The sequence below is a fragment of the Phaseolus vulgaris genome, chromosome 5, assembly GCF_000499845.2.
Source record: "Phaseolus vulgaris cultivar G19833 chromosome 5, P. vulgaris v2.0, whole genome shotgun sequence".
NCBI lineage: Eukaryota > Viridiplantae > Streptophyta > Magnoliopsida > Fabales > Fabaceae > Phaseolus > Phaseolus vulgaris.
Window position 1 is genome coordinate 34,825,668 of NC_023755.2, and position 20,941 is coordinate 34,846,608.

The following is a 20,941-nucleotide window of genomic DNA, read 5'->3' on the forward strand; positions in this document are numbered from 1 at the left end:
CGTTTATCACTTTTTCTCAAAACTAATATTTGTAGTAAAACATGACTAATACTTTTTAGTAAATATTTTTTCATAACTACAAATGTAAAAGCTTTTAAGTGTATTAACAAAATTTTATTGGGTGAAATACATTCCACACATCACTTCACAAATACATTTTTTTTTAATTTAATTATTCTTAAAAAATGCATGTCGATTTTGATTTCAAGTTTATTGAGATAATTTTGAGATGCTGTTTGTTTTGAAGTTGAGAGTACTGTCATTATTTTATTTTAAAAACACAATGATGTAATAAAATAATATTTAAAAAAATATATATTTTAAGAAAACGACTTACGTGATTGATTAAGAATGAGAAAGAAAGAAAAGAGGAAGGTGAGAAGATGTGCGTGGACCGTTAGGCAATAAAGAGGAAAAAGGGAGGGAAATACTGAAATGACGAGATTACCCTTTCCCATTCCCCTTCCCATACCCACCTCTACCGCCATTATGTCGACTCCTCCGAGTTGTGTGCTCTACACGCTCTTCCACACTCACCCCACGCGCTCAATTCTCGCCCCTTAATACCCCTCACTCAATTCTAGGGTTCACATTCCCTTTCCATCCTAAGCGATCCACCACACCAATCGACAAAGGGAGCAACATGTTGCAGCTTCTCTACGCCGTCATTTTCGCCCAAATGTTCGTCATCGTTTCCTTCCTCTTCAAAACTCCGGCCAGGAAGCTAGTCATTCTCACATTGGATCGCCTCAAGCGCGGCCGCGGCCCCGTCGTCGTTAAGACCGTCGCCGCCACGCTGCTCGTGGTGCTCGCTTCCTCGCTCTACAGCATCGCCAAGATCCAGCGTCGGAGCCTCGACGCTTCCGTTGTTAACCCCACCGACCAAGTCCTCGTCTCTAAGCACACGCTCGAAGCTTCTCTTATGGGTAATCTACTTTCGTTTATATGCAATTTCGTTTCTCTTATGCGTGCTGTGCTTTGGAATTATATATCTGGAAAATTAATTCATGGTGACTCTGATTTACCTTTGTGATATTACAAATTATGATTCTTACCTTGTTTCTCAGTAAAATAAAAAAAGAATATAAAAATTCGGTTAAACTGTAATGTAATGTAAGTGTATGTTTTAGGAAATGGTCGTTTTTTCCCTTCTATTATTAGTAAACATAAATAAATGTATGTGTGTATGTTTTCTTCACTCGCATCCAATAACAAACTAAACTGTTATTTATAGTAAGTTTATTGACTTTGTAGTATAAAAGTCAAACAAATATGATTTAGATTCATTCAGATAATATATTTTTCTAATCAAACTGCCATTAAGATCATGTTTCTAATAAACTGGTAAGGACTTTAATCCTGACAGTCTAACTCGAGTATGGAATAAACTTTGTTGATAGGAAATTATGCTCTCGAGGTTTCAAGCCATATCTTTCTTTGTTTTCGGTGATGGCAAATCTATACTAATAGTATGGTTACAAATATTGTGATTGAAGTTTATACTCATTTTTTTAGTTTAATTATCATGTATGTGTAGTTATTTTTGAATTAAGTTTCAAGATAATTATTATAAGAAAAATATTTTATATTATCTAAATATGACTTCTAAAGCAGTTATTATAAAATCAGTAAACAGTACATGATAGAGTAAAATAGTTTACTTTATTTTGTTATAGAAGTTTATAAAAGTCAACTTTCATTGTCATAATTTTTTTACTGAATGATAATTTGCACTGTCACACAAGAAGTGTATTTTAATAAAGTCGTTCATTTTGAGGAATTGTTTTTATCTAGAACTAATATTTGCCTGGTGTACCAAGTTATTTGATATGATGGGTTTCTATTTTTCCTATAATTTCAGTTTCATTTCTAAAACCATTCCGTGTTGTGTAATAGCAGTGGAAATTGATATTTGACATATATGCTGATGTGGGCAGGGTTTGTGCTGTTCCTGTCTCTGATGATAGACAGATTGCACCATTACATCAGAGAGCTTCGGTTACTGAGGAAGACCATGGAAGCTGCTAAGAAACAGAGTCGAAGTTTTGAGGATGGTAAAAGTGTCAGTGCAGCTGAGCACAAGGCTTTGGTGGAAGAAATTTCCGGATTTAAGGCCGAAGTTGAGAAACTGGAATCTGAGTGTGAAGTAAAAGCAAGCAAGGCTAAGACCTTGGAGGCTGAGGTGGAGGCTCTTAGAAAGCAATCCGAGGGGTTTCTAATGGAATATGATCGGCTCTTGGAAGACAATCAGAATCTTCGGAGTCAGTTGCAGGCTATTGACCTCAGTCCTTCCCATGCTGTTAACAAAAAGAGCACCTGAAGTTTCAAATATGCTAAAACAATTTTCTTCTTTGATTCAGTTGTTTCTGCCTGAGTGGTGCGTGTTTGCATTAGATAAATAGGTCACAATAGAAAGAGGAGAGAGGTGTTATGCCTATTGAGTGAGTTGATTATACTTAAAACACCTTATATAGATATATACGAACGCTATTAGGCCATGTCTGCAGTATATGATGAGGATAAGAAAATAGGATGGTTAATAGTGTAAAAACTATACTATGAAATATTTGGTGTTATTAACATACAGGCTTATTGTGTATACAAATATAATTTTTCTGAAGTTATCCTTCTGCGTAAAAACTTAAGTGAAAAATAAACCTCCAATGGTTTGTTTTCTCTTGGTTCTTTTACTGCTAGTGTGAGGAAAACATAGAAATCTGGTAAAGTATTTTTCAGCTTAAATTCTTTTTGGTGTTCTTTTGTTTTATGTTTTGGGGCGGTGGTGGGGCATTGTGCCATGGACAAGATTAACGGGAGTTACACAAAGTAACACCACAATCAAAGAATGGGTTCTATAGCTTGATGGAATTGATATTGCTCTCATAGTTGTACTCCTTAATCAGGTAACTTAGAGGGTTAACGTTCATGCTAGATACGCAATCGAATTAGCAGATGGAATTGAGTGAAGATCAAAAGGGTTATCATCATTAAATAATGGTGAAAGTCTTATGAATAAGACAATTTCATCAACTGATTACTTCATGTCATTCTTCTTGTTTGAGTAAGCTTCTGACAGCAACCAACGACGTAGATAGTGTATGAAGTTCCAACTTTCAGAGCAAGTATTAAACTTAAATAATGATGATGTGTTACGGTTGCTCTGTCACGGTGTCTCTACTCTCAATACTTGTCACTTTTTCCAACACTATCCTTCGGATTGAAGATTTTTTTTGGTCCATTGTTCAATGTATTTGAACGAGGTTGAACATTTGGATAAAAAATATTCTACATTCTGTCATCTCTAACTGGGCCTTATTGGAAGCACAGTTAGAGCTCATAATGGCGTGTTCTTTACGTTTAAACATATCACCTAACCTTTCAAAAGCCAACCCAAATAGAATTACCACCATATTATAAGATTTTCTTAATGTAAACTATATAACAAACGAGATTTCAACAGAGACTTTTTTTTTCTTTAATAACTGTTTACTGATATGCAGGGTAAGTATTTTTTATGGATAGAAACCTACATTGTTCGACAATACTTAAATCATTTTCTACATGTCCACGCCCATCCCTTTCTACTAACGGTTCAAATTGTGCCTCTTTTCTTTGTACTTTTTCTGTTGCGTAACCTTTGAAGAACCTACCCATAGCAGGCACCTAGACCTACAATTCCCATATGCATATCAAATAAACCAGATTGGAGTATCTGAGAACCAATGCTAAAAGCGAATGCAGAAAACAATTAAGCTGGAGATGATTTGTGCGGATGGGCTTAAAAGAGCAAACGGCAAAGACAATTCATGATTCTAAACTCTTGAGGCCTAAGTAGTATAGATGCTTCAGAAGAAGGGCATCTCAATAATGTGATTAGAGTTGTTCCTTTTTGGATGGGGGTTTGACAGCAGTGCAACTTTTTGGTAATAAACTAATGAATTGGAATTTTGAACCAAGCCACTCCCTAGATTGACCAAATTTACTCTGCTACTAATTTAGGGAGGTACCTATTCTCTAGCCATAAAAGATTAAAACTTTTGTTTGTATTTTGGTGAGTAGGCTCTGTGGTCTGCATATTCGCTCGTATAAACATAAATCAACCTATAGGGCATTGACCAAATTTCGTGAATGCAACTATTTCAACTAGTTATGCGTGCTATTTGCATTTCATGAATTGGTATTTATCATGATGTACCAACTTTGACATCAACCCTCACCCACCTAACGTATATTTGTTGCATATTCGCTTTGCTATTAAAACTACGACCTGTTTTATTATATAGGTTGGGTATGGTAGAGGAGTTTGATCACTAGTTTAACCTTCTAACTAATTGGATTTTTATTTCTAGACCTACCAAATACCATTCACAGATTAATAGTTGGCAAAACAGATGCCATGCCCACCAACACCATAAGAGGACAATCACTCTTCCTTTCCATTACACTCATTCAACCAACACAAATTAAGATCTGAGAGGTTGGGAGTTTAAACACAGAACCACCACCTGGGGCCTCCTCTCCTCTGCTTGCATCCTCTGTTTCTCTGCCCTTTATCCATTCATTTTTTTTAATTCTACTATTTCACCCAATAAAAGAACTTCGCTTTTTGCATTGGCTTTGGGAATTAAGCCAAATGTGAAACGTGCCCACAAAACATTAATCGCGTTAGGCCCGTGGCCGAGAAAGGTCATTGGATATTAACTGCACCACTGACATCTAATGTTCTCCACACTGATGGGAAAATGAAAAAAGTTCTCCAATTGTTCATTTATAAAAACTCAAATGTTGAAGGGAGAACCATCTCACCTATGCCTCCCTCAAAATTGAAACTATCAACTACAACGCTAACATCACTACATTTATAATAATCATCACAAAAATAATCACTAATTCTAATATTAACATCAAAATCCAACCCTTCACAAGTTGAAGCCCCTGCTGCTTCACTACCCCTAGTTGTGATCCAATTTTCATCACCCAACTCCCAAATTGGATCCTCTGAACACAAAGCTAGCCTTCTGATCCTACCCTTGGGAGACTCATCCGAACTTCTAATCTGAACCACATTGCCAGGCTCAGAGGCACACCCTGCCTCTGACTCTGCCTCTTCCACAGAATTCCAAAAGCCCTGCTCAAGAATACTTGTTGGAGAACATGAATTAGATTGCTGAATTTCCTTATCATTGGAACTGAATTCCCCGAGAAACGGATGCTTCAGAAGCTCACTACAACTCCATCTCTCTTTAGGATTCCTCCTAAAACACTTCCCCAAGAAATCCTTTGCCTCTTCAGACAGAAAGCTTGGAATCTCAGGAACCTCATTGGAATATGCAACACGGTACAGCACAGTGACAGGGTCTTCTAAATTAGGCCACGGCGCAAACCCAGTAGCCATTTCAACCACAGTGCACCCAAGCGCCCATATATCAGCAGGGTACCCCTGCTCCTCCCCACGCGCCACCTCTGGAGCCATGAACATTGGCGTGCCTCCGATCGCCGCCACCGGAGACTCGTTCAACAACTTTGCACATCCAAAATCCCCAATCTTTGCTCCATCTTCTCCAATCAAAATGTTGCTACCTTTAATATCACAATGCACAACACCCTTATTATGCAAGTACTCCAGCCCCTGCAGGACTTGTCGAACGTAGTGCACGATGGTCGGCGCGCTGAGCCGGCCACCTTGCCGATGAATTTCCTGCGAGAGAGTTCCAAAGGGCATGTACTCCATGTAGAGGTTGAACCATAGGGTGTTGCTTTCCTCTGTGGTGTTACAACCTTTGTAGGTAACTATGTGGGGAGAAAACAGAGAAGACAGAATCCTCTGTTCTCTCTGCAGCTTTTCTGAGTTTGATGGTGATAACTCTGCAGTCTTGACGGCGGAAACAGTGGAGGAGTGGGCGGAGGTGGCGGTGTAGACGGTGGCTGATGAGCCACGTCCTATGATGAAGCCTCTGGTCCACTCCATACTGTGTATTAGGCTCTGTCTTAGAGAGTGCAGAGTCTTGGGTTTGCAATTGCGGCATTTATATAATAAATAAGGACACACTTTTGGTTTCAGTTAAAGGGTTTATTTTACTACTTTATTTAGTGTTGGTATAAAAGTTGAAAACAAAACCTATATTTCATCTATATCTCCTAAGGAAATTCTGCCAATAAATAACACTTGCTTTCTGCTAATCTTTTACCTAATAAGTTAAGAGACACAGTTGACAATACACAACTTTTATTGTAATATTTATTTTATTTCACATTTAAAACACTTATTGTAAAATCCATAGTTTTATAACGAGATAAGACTTAACTTTTTTTTTTAATTTTATCTATAAATGTGTCTTATATAATTTTTGACTTAAATATGTTTTTTTTCTCTATATTATAATATAAAATTATTTTTTTAATTTAAATTTTAAACCATTCATATATATTATGAAAATGATTGGAATTGGTTCTTTTATAAATGTAAAATAATTATTAATTTTTTTTAATTCTTTGTTATTTTTTATTGTAAACTGATATTCAAGGTATTTCTAATGTGTTTCGAACGAACTAATTCCAAATATAAAATGATAGTAAAAAAAAATATACTTAACCCATAATTATTAGATTAGTTGGTTAGCTTAATTGGTTAAGGTTAATGCTTTTTTCTTTCTCCTATAAAGGTGAGTGTTCCTTGAACGGGAGTGTATAGACGTGGCTTGATTTGGGTGGCTATGGTATTGTAGTGGTGAGGACAAGAAAGAATGAATGAAGTGTTTGAGTGTGTTGGTCTGAATTAATAGATGGGTTTGGATTTATTTTGGTGTAAGAGGTAAGAGTTTGGGTTAGGTAGATGATAAGAGAGGATTCATTGTTTTGTATAATACTTAGCTACACTTTCAAAAAGTGAACATGGGAGGTTCTAGGGGGTGGGTTCAACCACCAATATGGTTCAACTTTAGTATTTTCTTTTCCATCTACAAACTTTTCTTTTTGGTTTCTATTGTTAATGGGAACATACAAGGTTGACAAATTACAATTACATAGGCTGAAACAAATACTAGACAACACGTGTGCCTTTTGTTAGAAGTCAAATTCCAGATAGATAGAGAGAGAGAAAGAAATTCATTGTTTTTTGCAGTGTTCTATGTCAAATATTAGTGTTAACCTTATCCTAATTTGCTATTTTTTCCCCTTAAACAAGCAATAATAGAACTCTCATGGACCCAGTTGGAGTTAGAGTTACATAAACTCTGATGATTGATTTCCCATTAACAGAAGTCAAAATAATTATAAAATGAGTTAGCAGTAGGTGGTTTTTTGACAGTGGGAATAAACTGATCTCAGACTTTTAATGTTTTGTTTTTATATTCCTGATTTGGAAATGTATAATTAAGAAGGTCCTGCAAAAGTGCATATGAATTGATGTTGGATTGGGATGATATTTTCCGTGTGGAGAATGAATCTTCTGCAGCTTTAAAAAACCAAAGGGTTGAAACTCATTGAAAGCTGAGTAGTACTAGAAGAGTTTGGATTGGGCAACACTCTGCGAAACTAACACCATTTCCAATTTCTTTTATTATATTTGCATTTCAATCATTTGGCATTATAATTTTTTTCATGAAAAAGTGCAACGTACTTTAATAAGTTGTTGAAAACTTTCTGAATGATCTTAGCTTTATTGGCAGTGGCCAGAAAAACGAACCCCAAAGTGCCAACTGCTACTTTACTCCACGCTTACTTCTAGAAGATGGACAGAGATGTGGATTGGTTAATCCAGAAACAACCCTTCTAATGCCTGCTTTTTACTTATTACTATCTCCCAAGCAAAGCAATCATCATAATTTCATACTCGCACTTCGCAAAATAAATGAGAAAGAAAAATTATATATATGTATATATATTAATAGTTGATATTTGATTGGAAAAAATAAATAAATTGTTGTTCATCCTTTCTTTTTGTTTGAGATCTCACATCGACTAAAGATTACGACATTTCATTGTATATAAATGGTTGCAAACCTCATCTCATGAGCCAGTTTTATGAGGTTGAGTTAGACTTAAAGTTCATTTCTTAATATGGTATTAAAGTCATTTCGAGTCTATCTTAACGAGTGTTTGTTGGGCTTATTAGACCACCTGCTATCGGATTGTTATCGGATCACCCATAATATGTTATTCCACACACGAGCTGACACTCTTAGCGTAAGGGGTATGTTAGAGATCCCACATCGACTAGAGAGAATCGATTTTATGGGATTGAGTTACACTTTAAATACACTTCATAATACTTTACACTATTTCCTATAGTTAAAATACCCTACTTTTTTATTTCAATTTTGACCTAGAACTATCATATGGCATGAAACAATAGGATGAATGTATTTGATTTGGCTTTACTAATCAATTATGGAAAAAAAGTGTCATTTCATAAACAAACAAAAGAAAAAATCATTGCAAGGTGGGTGTGGCATTGACATTACATTGATTAACCATCTTTTAATTTGATAGAATGCATAAGAAGTGATGTAAAATGCATTGACACATTAATATGGAGATTGAATTAAGCATGATGGTATTATTAAAGTTAGGGGGGGTTTGGTTTGGTAAGTTGTTTGGGTGGTGTGAGATAGAAGAAAGTACTTAAAAAGTGCTTAAGAGGTTGAAATAGGAAATGAGAGAGAGTGAGAAGGTGGGAGTAGGAGGTTGGAAGAGGGGTTAAGTGTGGATTTATGTGTTACTTATTTAGGCAGCAAGCAAAAGCATAAAGCCAATTAAATCCTCTACAGTTACCCAATAACTAACTTCCAAATACTATATTTCTTTCAAATAACATCAATTACTTGGACCACTGTACCTTCTAAAATTCAATTTATATATGGAAAAAATTGTTAGTGAATAGATTAATTTTTTAAAAAATAAGTTATATTTTTTATAAAAATGTATTATTTATTCTTTTTATTCCATCATTACAATTAAATATTATATTTATGGGATTTGTTGAAATAAAAAAAAAAGATAGAATGAATGAATTAATGAGGTGAGTTGGATGGTGGTGGTGAGAGTGAGGGTGGAAAGATGGTTGGATTGGAGCACACGCAAGTCACGTGGTCCTCTTTTCTCGGTTTTTTTATTTATTTTTGGTTTGTTTGGGTGAAAAGGGATTTTGTTAGTAATTACGTTACGGGATACACAACAAAAGTGGGCCCGTTACGGACACGTAGAGAACACGTGTGAGTTTAAAACACCACGTTTTATATTTGGATACACCAACGTTCCCATGTGTTTGGTGCAACAACGCACTGTACTTTTTTCCATGACTCAAATAAATATATGTGAAAACAATATAAATACCTTTTTAAATATTATATACTGACAATAATTTAAAAAATATTTCTTCTTTTATTACGGAAACAAGCCGTTAACTTTTTCACAAAACTCACACATCACTATGAACCTTCGCATCTTAGATAGGTTAATATTCCCAAAATTCAACAACTATCTATCATTACATAAACTATATCATTGAAATAAGAAAACAAGAAACCAAACCCATGTATAATAAATACAAAACAAACTTTCAACAAAACTATACCAAACAAAAATAGGGAATTAAAATCTTAGTGGAAAAAAATTAGACTACTAATAGATCATATAATATTGTTTCACTTAAAATTTAACTTATCGTTAATGTTAAGTTAATGCTAAGTTAATGTTAAGATTAACAAATTTATCTGCAAAATAATTTTCTTCACTTAATTGCGTATAATTGCATATAATTGCGTATAATTTGATGATCATTATTTTCTTAATACTCCCTCAAGGTGAAGATCACGAACCTCAACTTGCATCGCAGCGTCACACAAAATGTTCCTTATCCAATGCTTCGTACAAATATTTGAGTTGGTACTATATCAGTACATACAAATGACTGATTATCCCGACTTATAATTTTTCTCGCACAATGTGGCAGTCTATCTCAATGTGTTTAGTGTGTTCATGAAATGTTCATGAAATACTAGGTTTGTTGCTATATGCAAGACCACTTGATTGTCACATAAAAGTTGAGCTGGCAATTTACATGACACCTTTAAGTCCTGCAACAGATATCGTAACCAAAGTAAGTATCTTCAAGTCCTGCAACAGATATCGTAACCAAAGTATCTCCAAACAAGTATTGATCATCGCGCGGTATTCTGCTTCTGCAGATGATCTTTATACATTTGTTTGTTTTTTTGACTGAGATAATAGAAAAACCAAGAAAAGTGCAATACCCAGATACTGATCTTCGAGTTGTCTGACAACCTCCCCATCGCAATAAGTTGTTAATGTCAAATTATTCTCGGATGGCAATAACAATCCTTGTCCCGGTGATCATTTGATGTACTTTAGAACTCGAATTGTGGCATCCCAATAAGGTCGTGGAGTCTGTATATATTTTCTGGACGAGCAACTGTGATGACTCATATCCTGTAAAATATCAAGCACATATTTTCTTTGTGACATGTAAACACCAGCTTTGGAACGGGAAAATTCAATCCCTAGAAAATGTTTTAAGTCTCCAAGATCTTTAATGCGAAATCGTCGTAATAGACAACCTTTAAGACGCTGCATTTATGTCAGATCATTTCCTGTCAAAAGAATATTGTTCACATAAATCAAAAGGGTAGTAAAAGATTAGTTATTTTGTTTTGTGAATAGAGAGTAGTCCACCTTGGACTACCGAAATCCTATAGATTTAATCACATGAGAAAATTGTTGGAGATCCCACATCGACTAGAGATGAGGACATTTCATTGTATATAAGTGGGTGCAAACCTCAATCTTATGAGCTGGTTTTATAAGGTTGAGTTAGGCTTAAAATCCACTTTGTAATATGGTATCAGAGCCATTTCGAGCCTATCCTAATGAGTGTTTGTGTTGGGCCTATCGTGCCACCCGCTATCAGGTCGCTATTGGACCACCCATAATATATAGTCTCACGCATGAGTTGACAGTCTTATGTAAGAAGGCATTTTGCACATCCAGCTGGTGAACAAACCAATTTCTGGTTGCTGCAATTTGTACTTTATTTTATAGATCCATTTGCATCTGATGGGTTTATGCTAGGCGGGTAACGATGTCAAGGTCCACGTTTGATTTCCATTGCTTTTTGACAATTTGGATCAAGGATAGCTTGAGCATAAGTGTGAGGTTCTTTGGTGCCTGTGATGTGAGCAAGATATGCACTATGTGTACAAGAAAATCGTGAATTAGAAAGAAAATGATGCATAGGATATCTGGTTCCATTCAGTCGGTCTTGGTAGTGGTCGAATGATTGACTTGGGATCTCGTTACGTAGTCTTGAAGTCAGGAAGGTGGGGTTGATGTGTGACTGGATCGTCAAACAGGAAGGTCGGTTGGAAAAGATTCGGTAACGGGTGCTAGACTTCCTGACATGGGAGAAGAAGGTTGGTCTGCTGGAGGTTCAGATGTATTATGACGAGTAGAAGATGGTGAATCGAGTGAATGTTGGAAAAGAGTGGGTAAGTCAATGTCAATAGCGAACAAAATATCTTGTAATGGAGGTGAGGATTATGTCCGAGACTGTTGGCAGAATGAGAAAACACTTTCATGGAAGGTAACATCCCGACTTGTAAAAGAAGTGTTTGCATCTATATCAAATAATTTGTACCTTTTTTTATTCTGAGGATAACCAATGAAGATGCATTGTCGAGCGCGCGGATCAAATTTTTGATTAGGTGAAACAAGTTGCGTAACAAAGGCAACCAAAATTTTTTAGCTGAAAAAGTGAATGTGGTTGATTATATAACAGCTCAAAATGTGATTTATTTTTAGTAAAGGTGATGACAAATGATTAATGATATATGTGGTGGTTAAAATACATTTCCCCAAAATTCTAATGGTAAATGGAACTAAAATAGGAGGGTTCGTGCTGTGTTTAAAATGTATCTATGTTTGTGTTCTACTATTCCATTTGTTTAAGGAGTGTAGACGTAAGTGCGTTGAATTCAATACTTTTTTGAGAAAAAAATTACGCATTAAAATAAATTCCAATTCGTTGTTAACATGGATGGTTTTAATAGATGCCTGAAATTGATTTTGTGCAAATGTAATGAATGATTCTAAGAGATGTTGTGTTTTCGATTTGTGATTCATAAGAAATAGCAAGTAAATCTAGTATAGTTATTGACTATAGTGAGAAAAAAAACATTTTCTAAAATGAGTTGGGGTTTTATGAGGACCCCAAAATCGGTGCTCTGATACTATATACAAAATAAGAAAAATTGCAATTCTTTAATCTTTCTTGTGTGTTTACATCACTTTATGTATAAGAAATATATACAAGTGTATGAAGACTTTCTCTAAATTATAAGCTAATTATTTGGTGATCAACTAATCATGAGATTTTATCATTATTAAATTAATTGAGTATAATAATTGCGTTTAATTTGATAATCATTACTTTCTTAATAGTATTTAAATTTGAAGGTGATACTAAATATTTACTTTTTGTCTAGTTTCTAAATATTTATTGCTTATAATTTATTTTGAAACTAGTTAAAAATGTATTAAATATTTCAAATTTAAACATATAAATATATTTTAATAGTTTATTTTGATGTCTATTATTTATAACTACAATTACTCTATCAATTTATGTTTATCTTTTATCTTTTAATGTGTTATATATATAATACTCAATGATGTAAGAGAGTAATAACTTTTTATTAATAAAATATATAATTTTTTTCTTTATTCTCTCTAAATAACATATATAAAATTGATATTTTTTTTTATAAAAACTTTCATGTTAGGCATCATTATGCAACTTGACATCTCAGCTAGGTTGACACTTCAAACAACAACAATCATCTGCCATCATATGAACAAAAATATTATTAAAAAAATACAAAAATATGGGGGACTATACCAAAATCTATATGCTAACAAAAACGATACATAGGTAGACTATACCTATTCATAAAGAATTCTAAGAACAGACTAGATGGAAGCCTATTATATCAATGAAATGGTTCTCTATAAATATCAAAGTCATTTAGAGTCTATCTGTCTCGGTGTGAGGAAGTGTGTTGGAGATCCAACATTCGCGAGAGATAATGACATTTCATAGTATATAAGTGGGTGCAAACCTTACCTTATAAACTCGATTTTATAAGGTTAAGTTAGACTTAAAGTCTATGATATCAGAGCTTAACGTGAACTGATGCTCAATCTAATGAAACTTGGTCTTTGATGGATTTGTCTCGTATGAAAGTTTGTAAACTTAGAGAAATCTTTATATGGACTAAAGTAGGCAAGTAGGCAATGGAACTCAAAACTAGTTGATCATTCTTTCGCACATATTGATATTCAAGCAATCCACTGATGACATTATGTTGGTTGCCACTTCATAAACTTTCAGTTTATTTCAAATCCACGAGAACCTCATATGACAACCACTTTTCATGCATTACGATATAATCTTGGTCTATTCTTTTCTAGTAATAATCAAATTGTTATCAAAGCTTGTTCTGATTCGGATTGGGGAATATGCATTGATTCTAGAAGGTCTATCACTAGTTATTAGTTATTGTATGTTTACGGAAAACTCTTTAATTTCATGGAAGTCTAAAAAATAGTCTATAATGTCCAAATCTTCTTTAAAGGCAAAATATAGAGAAATAACTTTGTGAACTTCAGTGGTTACACTATTTGAGTCATGATTTGCATAACAAAGAATCCAAATTATAGAGCATTAGCTTTGTGAACTTCAGTTATTACAATATTGTGCCATGATTTGCATAGCAAGGAATCTAACGTTTCATGAGAGGACGAAACACATTGAAATTGATTGTCATTTCGTTTGGTCTAAACTTTAAGAAGGTCTCATTCATTTAATATTCCAGTTTCTTCCTTTAATCAAGTGGTTGATATGTTGATCAAACATCTGCATCCTCGATTATTTTGTGATAACTTATCCAACCAGAACATGAGAGATATACATGCTTATTATATAATAAATATGATCTCATATAATATTTTAGATTTTCAATTGTAACTACTCTTTCAGTTGTAACTGTTTTATTAGTTAGTTATAATTTCTTTATCGGTAAATTTTGCTCTTTTAGTATCTTTTATCTTTTCTTTTTATGTGCTATATAAATATACTATTCAATAATGTAAAGGAGTAACTTATTAATAAAATATATCATTTTCTTTTTCTCCCGTTTCTCTTTTCTCTCTAAATGAGATATATAAAACTAATAGTATTATATATATATATATATCATTTTATGTTATATGCTCTCAAAATATAACATATTTGATTTTAATTTGAATTGAGAAAATTAATTTAAAATAATTTTTTTATGGAAAAAGAATCATTCATATTTCATATAAAAAGTATACTTAAAGAATTAACTTCTTGACACTTAATAAAAGAAAACGATCTTAACTCTAGTATTTTGTAAAATTTACAAGATGAATAAATTTTATATTTTGGTAAGTGTTTATAGATTTTTTTTATTTACAAATTTTTGTTTTGTTACAATTATCAAGGTTCATAAGCTTTTCAAAATCAACTAAAGTCATAAAAAAATGTTGAATTATTTACTAAAGGGCGCAATAGTTTGACTTTCTTTAGGATGAAAAATTCTTCTTTCAGCTCAGCAAAATATGTCATGAATAAGTCTAAGGATGTAAAAGGAAAATATTCTAAGAAACATAGAGTGAAAAAAATAACTGACTTTATTTATTTTTTAAAAATGTTAAAATACTACATGTACCAAATATCATGTAAAAGTCAAAACACATGTTAAATTAAAAAAATATCGAAGTTGGTTTTTTATTAGTAAGAATTTTATATATGTATATAACTGGACTTTTTAATAGAAAAAAAAACTAAACTCCTTTTCAGTTGTAAAGGAAAATGTAGATAGTGAGATTGTTTTTTATTTGAAGTTTGAGCATTGTTGCTTTGTTTGTGAGACTGAAAAAAGTGGAAAAAGAAGGGGGAAAGAGGTGTGGTGGAATGATGGAAATGGTTGAGGCAAGAGATAAAAATATAATAGAAAAAAGAATAAAATACAAAAAGGAATGAAGGTTCATTTCATTTCATGCTTGCTTTCACGTTCCGTTATGGTATGTATGAGCCAAGTGCTGTTGTTAAAAATTAATTTGTTTACCCTTTACTGTTTGACAAAATTAAATTTTCAACTGGTTTATATAAGGCTAGTAGTTTCTTCCCAAGCAAGCAAATAATCTAAAATATATATAACAGTTTTATGCTGATTCACCAAATCCAACTTTCATATTGCCATAATTGAACACTGTGTGATAGCCACCCATGAAAATGTCTCCCAAAATCCTGTATTTCAGAAGCAACATTCATGTGGTGAAAAAAAAAAGTGAATATAGGCCTAATGTTTCTAAATTTTTAAGGAACATTGGTACATCCCACAAGAACTTCATTTCCCACATGATTAATACAAATTTTTTGTGTTTCTTCAATGAATGAGATGAATGTTTTGTGAGACTATAGCAGGTATAAAGATGATTATGTGTCTCTTTTTCCCACTTTAAGAGTATACTCATTTATGTAACAAGTCTTCATTAAAAAAATTGTGCTAAATAAATAAGGCCTAGTAGTAGTAGGAAGTTAAGATAGGAGGTGGCAGAGTAGACTTGAATTTTGAGGATGTGATTTTTGGAGGGCAGGGAGAGGGACTAATTGAATACAACATGCATATTTAGCAAGCTACTGGTATCTTGATAAACTAATTGAGACACTTGGGGGAACCAGAAAAGAAAATTTCTAATATAGATGCAGCATGCTATACTTCGGAAGTGATTATACTTGTTCTGGGGAAAACTCAAAACACTTTAACCCCTATGGTGAATGAAACATTAGGCATATCTGTGGTAAAGTATTGCATTCAACAGCTGATTCTGCATTTGGACTGGGAAGCATATCATAGAGCTATAAATGCAACAGAGATTACAACATGAAATTCTTAAAAAGGACACTAATTGTGTTTTCTACAAACTTGATTGTGCAGAATGATTTACCGAATTGGCATAGTCTAAGATTTGATCTTCTGTCTATTTAATGGTAAACGAATTTTTATCCATAGCATTTGATCATTCCAACCATAAGGTGTCTTTTCTATGTTTTTATCAACCACACTCTGAATGCCCTTAATAAAAGTTATAGGAGAATTTGTGACTATTTTCCTTTAATGCAACACAATTGATCATCCAAGTACATTCATCAAAACACTATAGTTTGATCGTATCATACCTTACATCCTGAGTACCATCAAAAGTACACAAACCAATTTGAGAGCAGATGTGTTGTGAATAGGCCTATGAAATAGATAATTTGGAAGTTAGTTAAAAAGTGGAAGGAAAATATATGGGTGGAACGCATGAATGCAGTATTTGTAAGGCTCAAGAAATGAAAATTAATAACAATAACTTATTTATCAGCTTATCCAATATGGTTTTTCCATATTAAGCAACCATTGTCTTGCAATCTTGGCTCACAGGACCATCTGCTCCAATTGCATGGTTGATTTGAGCAATGACAATTGTACTGGTATGGGATGAGACCCAGATGCCCGAGACTCGGTCTTCCTGACCGAGCTGACCGATACTCCACAGACGGCCGGTCCGACTGACACATTTAACCATTAACGCTCAAATCAAGGTCAGTGAGGCTAAATTACTATGAAGAATTAGGTAATACAATCATAAGTGTGATCCATCCCACTAATCAGGCCGAATAAGGTAAGCCCATTAAAATAATATAAATAGTACACATTCCAAGAAGAAAGGTACGTCACTATCATTGTACACACCCGAGTGTCGAACACCCTCTTTACCGATTTGAGCGTCGGAATGCCTTTTGCAGGTACCTCTCCCATTTGGCATTCACTCGAGACTGAGAGTTGAAGGAGTAGCGTGACGACCAGAGTATCACAACAAAGCCCTAACAACCTGCCCGAAGGAAGAGGAAGATGAAGCCTTCAACAGTTCTCTAGGTCTCATCTCTCTAGCAGGAACAACAACCTAAAATAGGAGTAACATTCATCAACTTAGTAGATTGGAGTAGCATTCCCAGCAGATTTCTCTTGAAATCCTAACCCCAAAATGCAATCAAATTTGGCTGCCAAAATTGTGGGGCTAGGCTCTCTTTTTGCGTCAATAAAATTCTAAAGCCAAGTAGATTGAATAAAGAAGACTCATGAAACAGTACTAAATTGAAGAATAGTACACAAGTGTCCATTTAGAAATATTTACCTGGCCATAAACATTCAAGTCTCCAACCTTCACTTTGTCCTGGCTAAAGAAACCTGAAATTTTCCCAGTTCCATAATGGATTTCAGCTGATGACCCTGCATAAAAATATCAAAGGAAGAAATCTTTATAAAATGTTACCTGAGGGATGCAATAATAATACAGTAAATGATGAATTATAAAGTAATCCACATGTCACTTAAAAAAAAAATTCAACATACAAATATTAGATGTTATGATTTTTAATTTCTTAACTAACATTTATTACCTGACATGTTTTTTCTTATTGCATTTGCAGAGTCAAATATGATTAGAGGGTAATATAACCCAAATAATTAAATTGGAAGATGAAGCACCCAATGAATTCAATTCCTGGCAAAAATCAGTATTTGATGCAGTTAGCGTGAAAAACGAACCTTTTATTGAACGATGATGAAGAGTTTGTGCAGCAGAGAATTATAATCTTTGGTGATGATTGCACAAAATTTAGTAGAGAGATATTATTCCAACTTTAGGTGTTGGGTAACATATGAGTCAGAAGCAGTGGAACAGTGAATTAAGGTGAGGGAGTGAATGTTCATGAATCATAACCTATTACTTACTTCACCTTTCAAATTGACAGTGAAAGCATGCAAAAAATAAATGATGAAACCCACAAGCTACTGTCAAATTCATCACATCTTTCTCACACAACAAGTCCTAACATATCACTTTACCACCTCAACTCAAAAAGTTTATCCAAATTCACTTCTCTACTTTACTCAGGAGGTGGAGTTCATTCTCTTAGGCTTTTTCCCTAAGATATAATAACTGATAACACATTTCATCATAGCTGAGAAAATAGACATAAACTTAATAAAGTTTTAGTTAGGCAGAAAACAGTTCTTTAAATTTTAAAGATAACTACTGATATATTGATTATAGTTGCACTGATTTTGCAGAATGACTCTCTCTCATGCATTGACACACACAAGGTTTGAATGCAAGAGTTAAGCTTAGTAATGATGAATTAAAGATTAACATATTATCAGAGTTTTTATTTTGTCTGAGTAAATTATGTTTTTTTTAAAAGAAGAAAATGATTTTGTTCTTCTGTGTCTTTGATTACTTCTTCACATCTTATAACTAATAGTTCATGTATTAATGAATTAAAATATAAAAATGTTTCATACTTTATTCTTATTCTGGCTTGACATTTTTGAATGTGAATTGATTCTATAATTGAGGTTATTAAAATGAGTGAAATGGTATAAACTCTTTCACAATAAATAGTGAGTTAAGAAATGATATGGAATGCCATAATTACCTCCAAACCTTTTATTTTTCTTTTAAGTTTTATATATGCCATTAGAATTGTTGGTTTGTATTCTCTTATTGATATGTGTTCAATTCTTAAGAAAAAGAAAGATCATATTACTCATGTTTAAAAATTATTGTTCAGTCTAGGAGAGAGTTAGGATTAAAAATTGTAAGTAATGTTTCTACATATCTACCTCTCCTTGTTTTCTATCAAACAATATGAATTAAAAAAATATTTTTACATTAACAAACAACTAAATATTTAATTTTATTTTTTTAATCTTTTTTCAACATATTTTTTTTTCTGTTTATAGTCTCTATTTATTTCCTCTAAATTAAACACACTATATACTCATCATTACAAGGAAAACAATTAGAAGTAAATCAAGAAATAAGATAATTACAATTTCTTTTTATTATAGAGTCTAACTAAGTATATTTCATAGCATTTCATAGCATGAGTTAACAAATACTCCTAATCTATCCTATACTATAATAATTTTAAGTTTTATTTATGCTTTTTTTTATCAGTAAAAAATATTAATCATAGGATAGCGAGCAGTTGAGTAGTGGCGCGATAGGATAACGAGCAGTGGTGCGAGCGGCAACGCACGAAAGGAGGCGCGAGTGACAACACGAGCAGTGGAGCGACAGTGCGAGCGACGACACGAACGAAGGCATGAACAGTGACGAGAACAGAAGGGTTCTGGAAATAGAGTTTTGAAATTAGGGTTTTCAAGTTAGAGTTTCTGGTTTTATTTGGATTGAGTTTTCAGGTTTTTTTTAATGGATCGAGTCATGGAGGTCTAGAGATCTCTGATCTGACCCATAAATCACCAGATCGCTCTGATCCACCCCACGATCCGACTTGTTTTCTTCTCAAAATATCATAAGATCAACGATCTAGATCGCGATCTTGACAACACTGATCTAATAGCCCTGAACATATTCAATCTTCAAAGATAATGATTTTCTTGTAGTGACACATGTAAAACTATCAACTTAGATCCCCTATATACTAAGTTATCAGATGTAGCTATTTTTTTAGTGACACATGTAAGAATATCAACTTAGATCTCCTATATACTAAGTTATCAAATGTAGCTATTTTATTTTTAAACAACCTCCAAACAAAGAAAACTGCTAAAGACAAGTCTTTAATATTCCACAATTTAATATATAACTCCTCCTCTAACAAATAAATTAATTGCATTATCTTATATGCATATTTCACAGGATATCCTTCTAATACTTCTAATATACATCTCCTCCACATCCCAATTTATTTGTTTGAATATTAAGGTCCTTAATCAAATTATAACATTTCTTTCATCATTGATTTTTCTCACTCAAACAATTCCTTCCTCTATCTTAATCCCTTAAATTAGCAAACACTCTTGGATACTTTTCTTTTAGACGTTTATCTCTTATTCATATGTTTTTCCAAAATAAAAGAAATTATTTTTTTGATAAAAAATTACCTAAATTTGTTAAATAAATAAAATATTAAAAATTACTTATATGGATGTAATTGACTTTTCTTATTATATGTGTAATAACATTAAAAAATATATAAGGATGATTATGATCATGACGATATTATAATAACATTAGGAAATATTAAATAAAAAACAAGATATGAAGATTAAACAAAAGAAAATACAGAAGAATTGAAAAAACTTACGAAAGTTTAAAGAGTTTGAAAAAAAATTAAAAAATAAATATTTTTGTAAACTTAATATAAATTTATAAAATATTTTAGTATTTCTAGAAGGTTAAGTAGATTTATAGGTGGACTCGTTTACTTATTAATCATTAAACAATTTAACCAAGTTCATGCACCAAAATTACCTTTTCATTAAGGAGATTAAAGGTCTAATGTATCGAATTACTTTTTTAATAAAATTATATATAAATCTACTATAACTTTGTTTTTTTTATCATAGTTTAATCTTTAAATAAATTTTAAAATTTTATTTATTTATAAATAAACAGTTTCCCTCATGTATTTTCCATAAGTAAAAATTAAATACTAGAATTGGTGAGAATTTTAGGTGTGAACCAACTCTCTTTTTTAATTTTTGTGAGAATAAGGAAGTGTATTACTTTTATTTTCTCATCTTAATTCAGTTTTATTTTTCAATTTTACCTTTATTGTTTGTTTGGTGAAAATTTTCTTTACCCATTGAATTCTTTAAAGTTTTATTTAAATTGATAAATTGAACTCCTTTTTAAGATACACTACATTCCAAGAATACAAGAAAATCCACATTTATTTAACTATAGAAAAAGACTTTATATTTTGAGATGAAAATCAACTTGCAATTCATTCATTTGTTAGTACATCAACTAATAATATCTC

At 32.8% G+C, this 20,941-nt stretch overlaps 2 protein-coding genes across 2 annotated transcripts; one reads left to right on the top strand and one right to left on the bottom strand.

Moving 5' to 3' along the window:
* The first annotated feature begins 343 nt into the window (after positions 1-343).
* Positions 344-2,624, top strand: LOC137835556 (uncharacterized). The gene is made up of 2 exons (XM_068644115.1): positions 344-926; positions 1,938-2,624. Exons 1-2 carry the CDS (start codon positions 644-646, stop codon positions 2,318-2,320), a joined length of 666 nt encoding a protein of 221 aa, XP_068500216.1. The 5' UTR covers positions 344-643; the 3' UTR covers positions 2,321-2,624.
* A 2,113-nt stretch (positions 2,625-4,737) lies between these two features.
* Positions 4,738-6,012, bottom strand: LOC137835555 (mitogen-activated protein kinase kinase kinase 18-like). The gene has a single exon (XM_068644114.1). The coding sequence runs from the start codon at positions 5,966-5,968 to the stop codon at positions 4,769-4,771; it is 1,200 nt and encodes a 399-aa protein (XP_068500215.1). The 5' UTR covers positions 5,969-6,012; the 3' UTR covers positions 4,738-4,768.
* Positions 6,013-20,941: the final 14,929 nt, after the last annotated feature.

Bases quoted from the DNA above. Each gene is read 5' to 3' on its own strand.
- LOC137835555 (XM_068644114.1), bottom strand. From the start codon at position 5,968: ATGGAGTGGACCAGAGGCTTCATCATAGGACGTGGCTCATCAGCCACC.
- LOC137835556 (XM_068644115.1), top strand. From the start codon at position 644: ATGTTGCAGCTTCTCTACGCCGTCATTTTCGCCCAAATGTTCGTCATC. The intron at 927-1,937 runs GTAATCTACTTT...TGATGTGGGCAG, and splicing joins GCTCGAAGCTTCTCTTATGG to GGTTTGTGCTGTTCCTGTCT.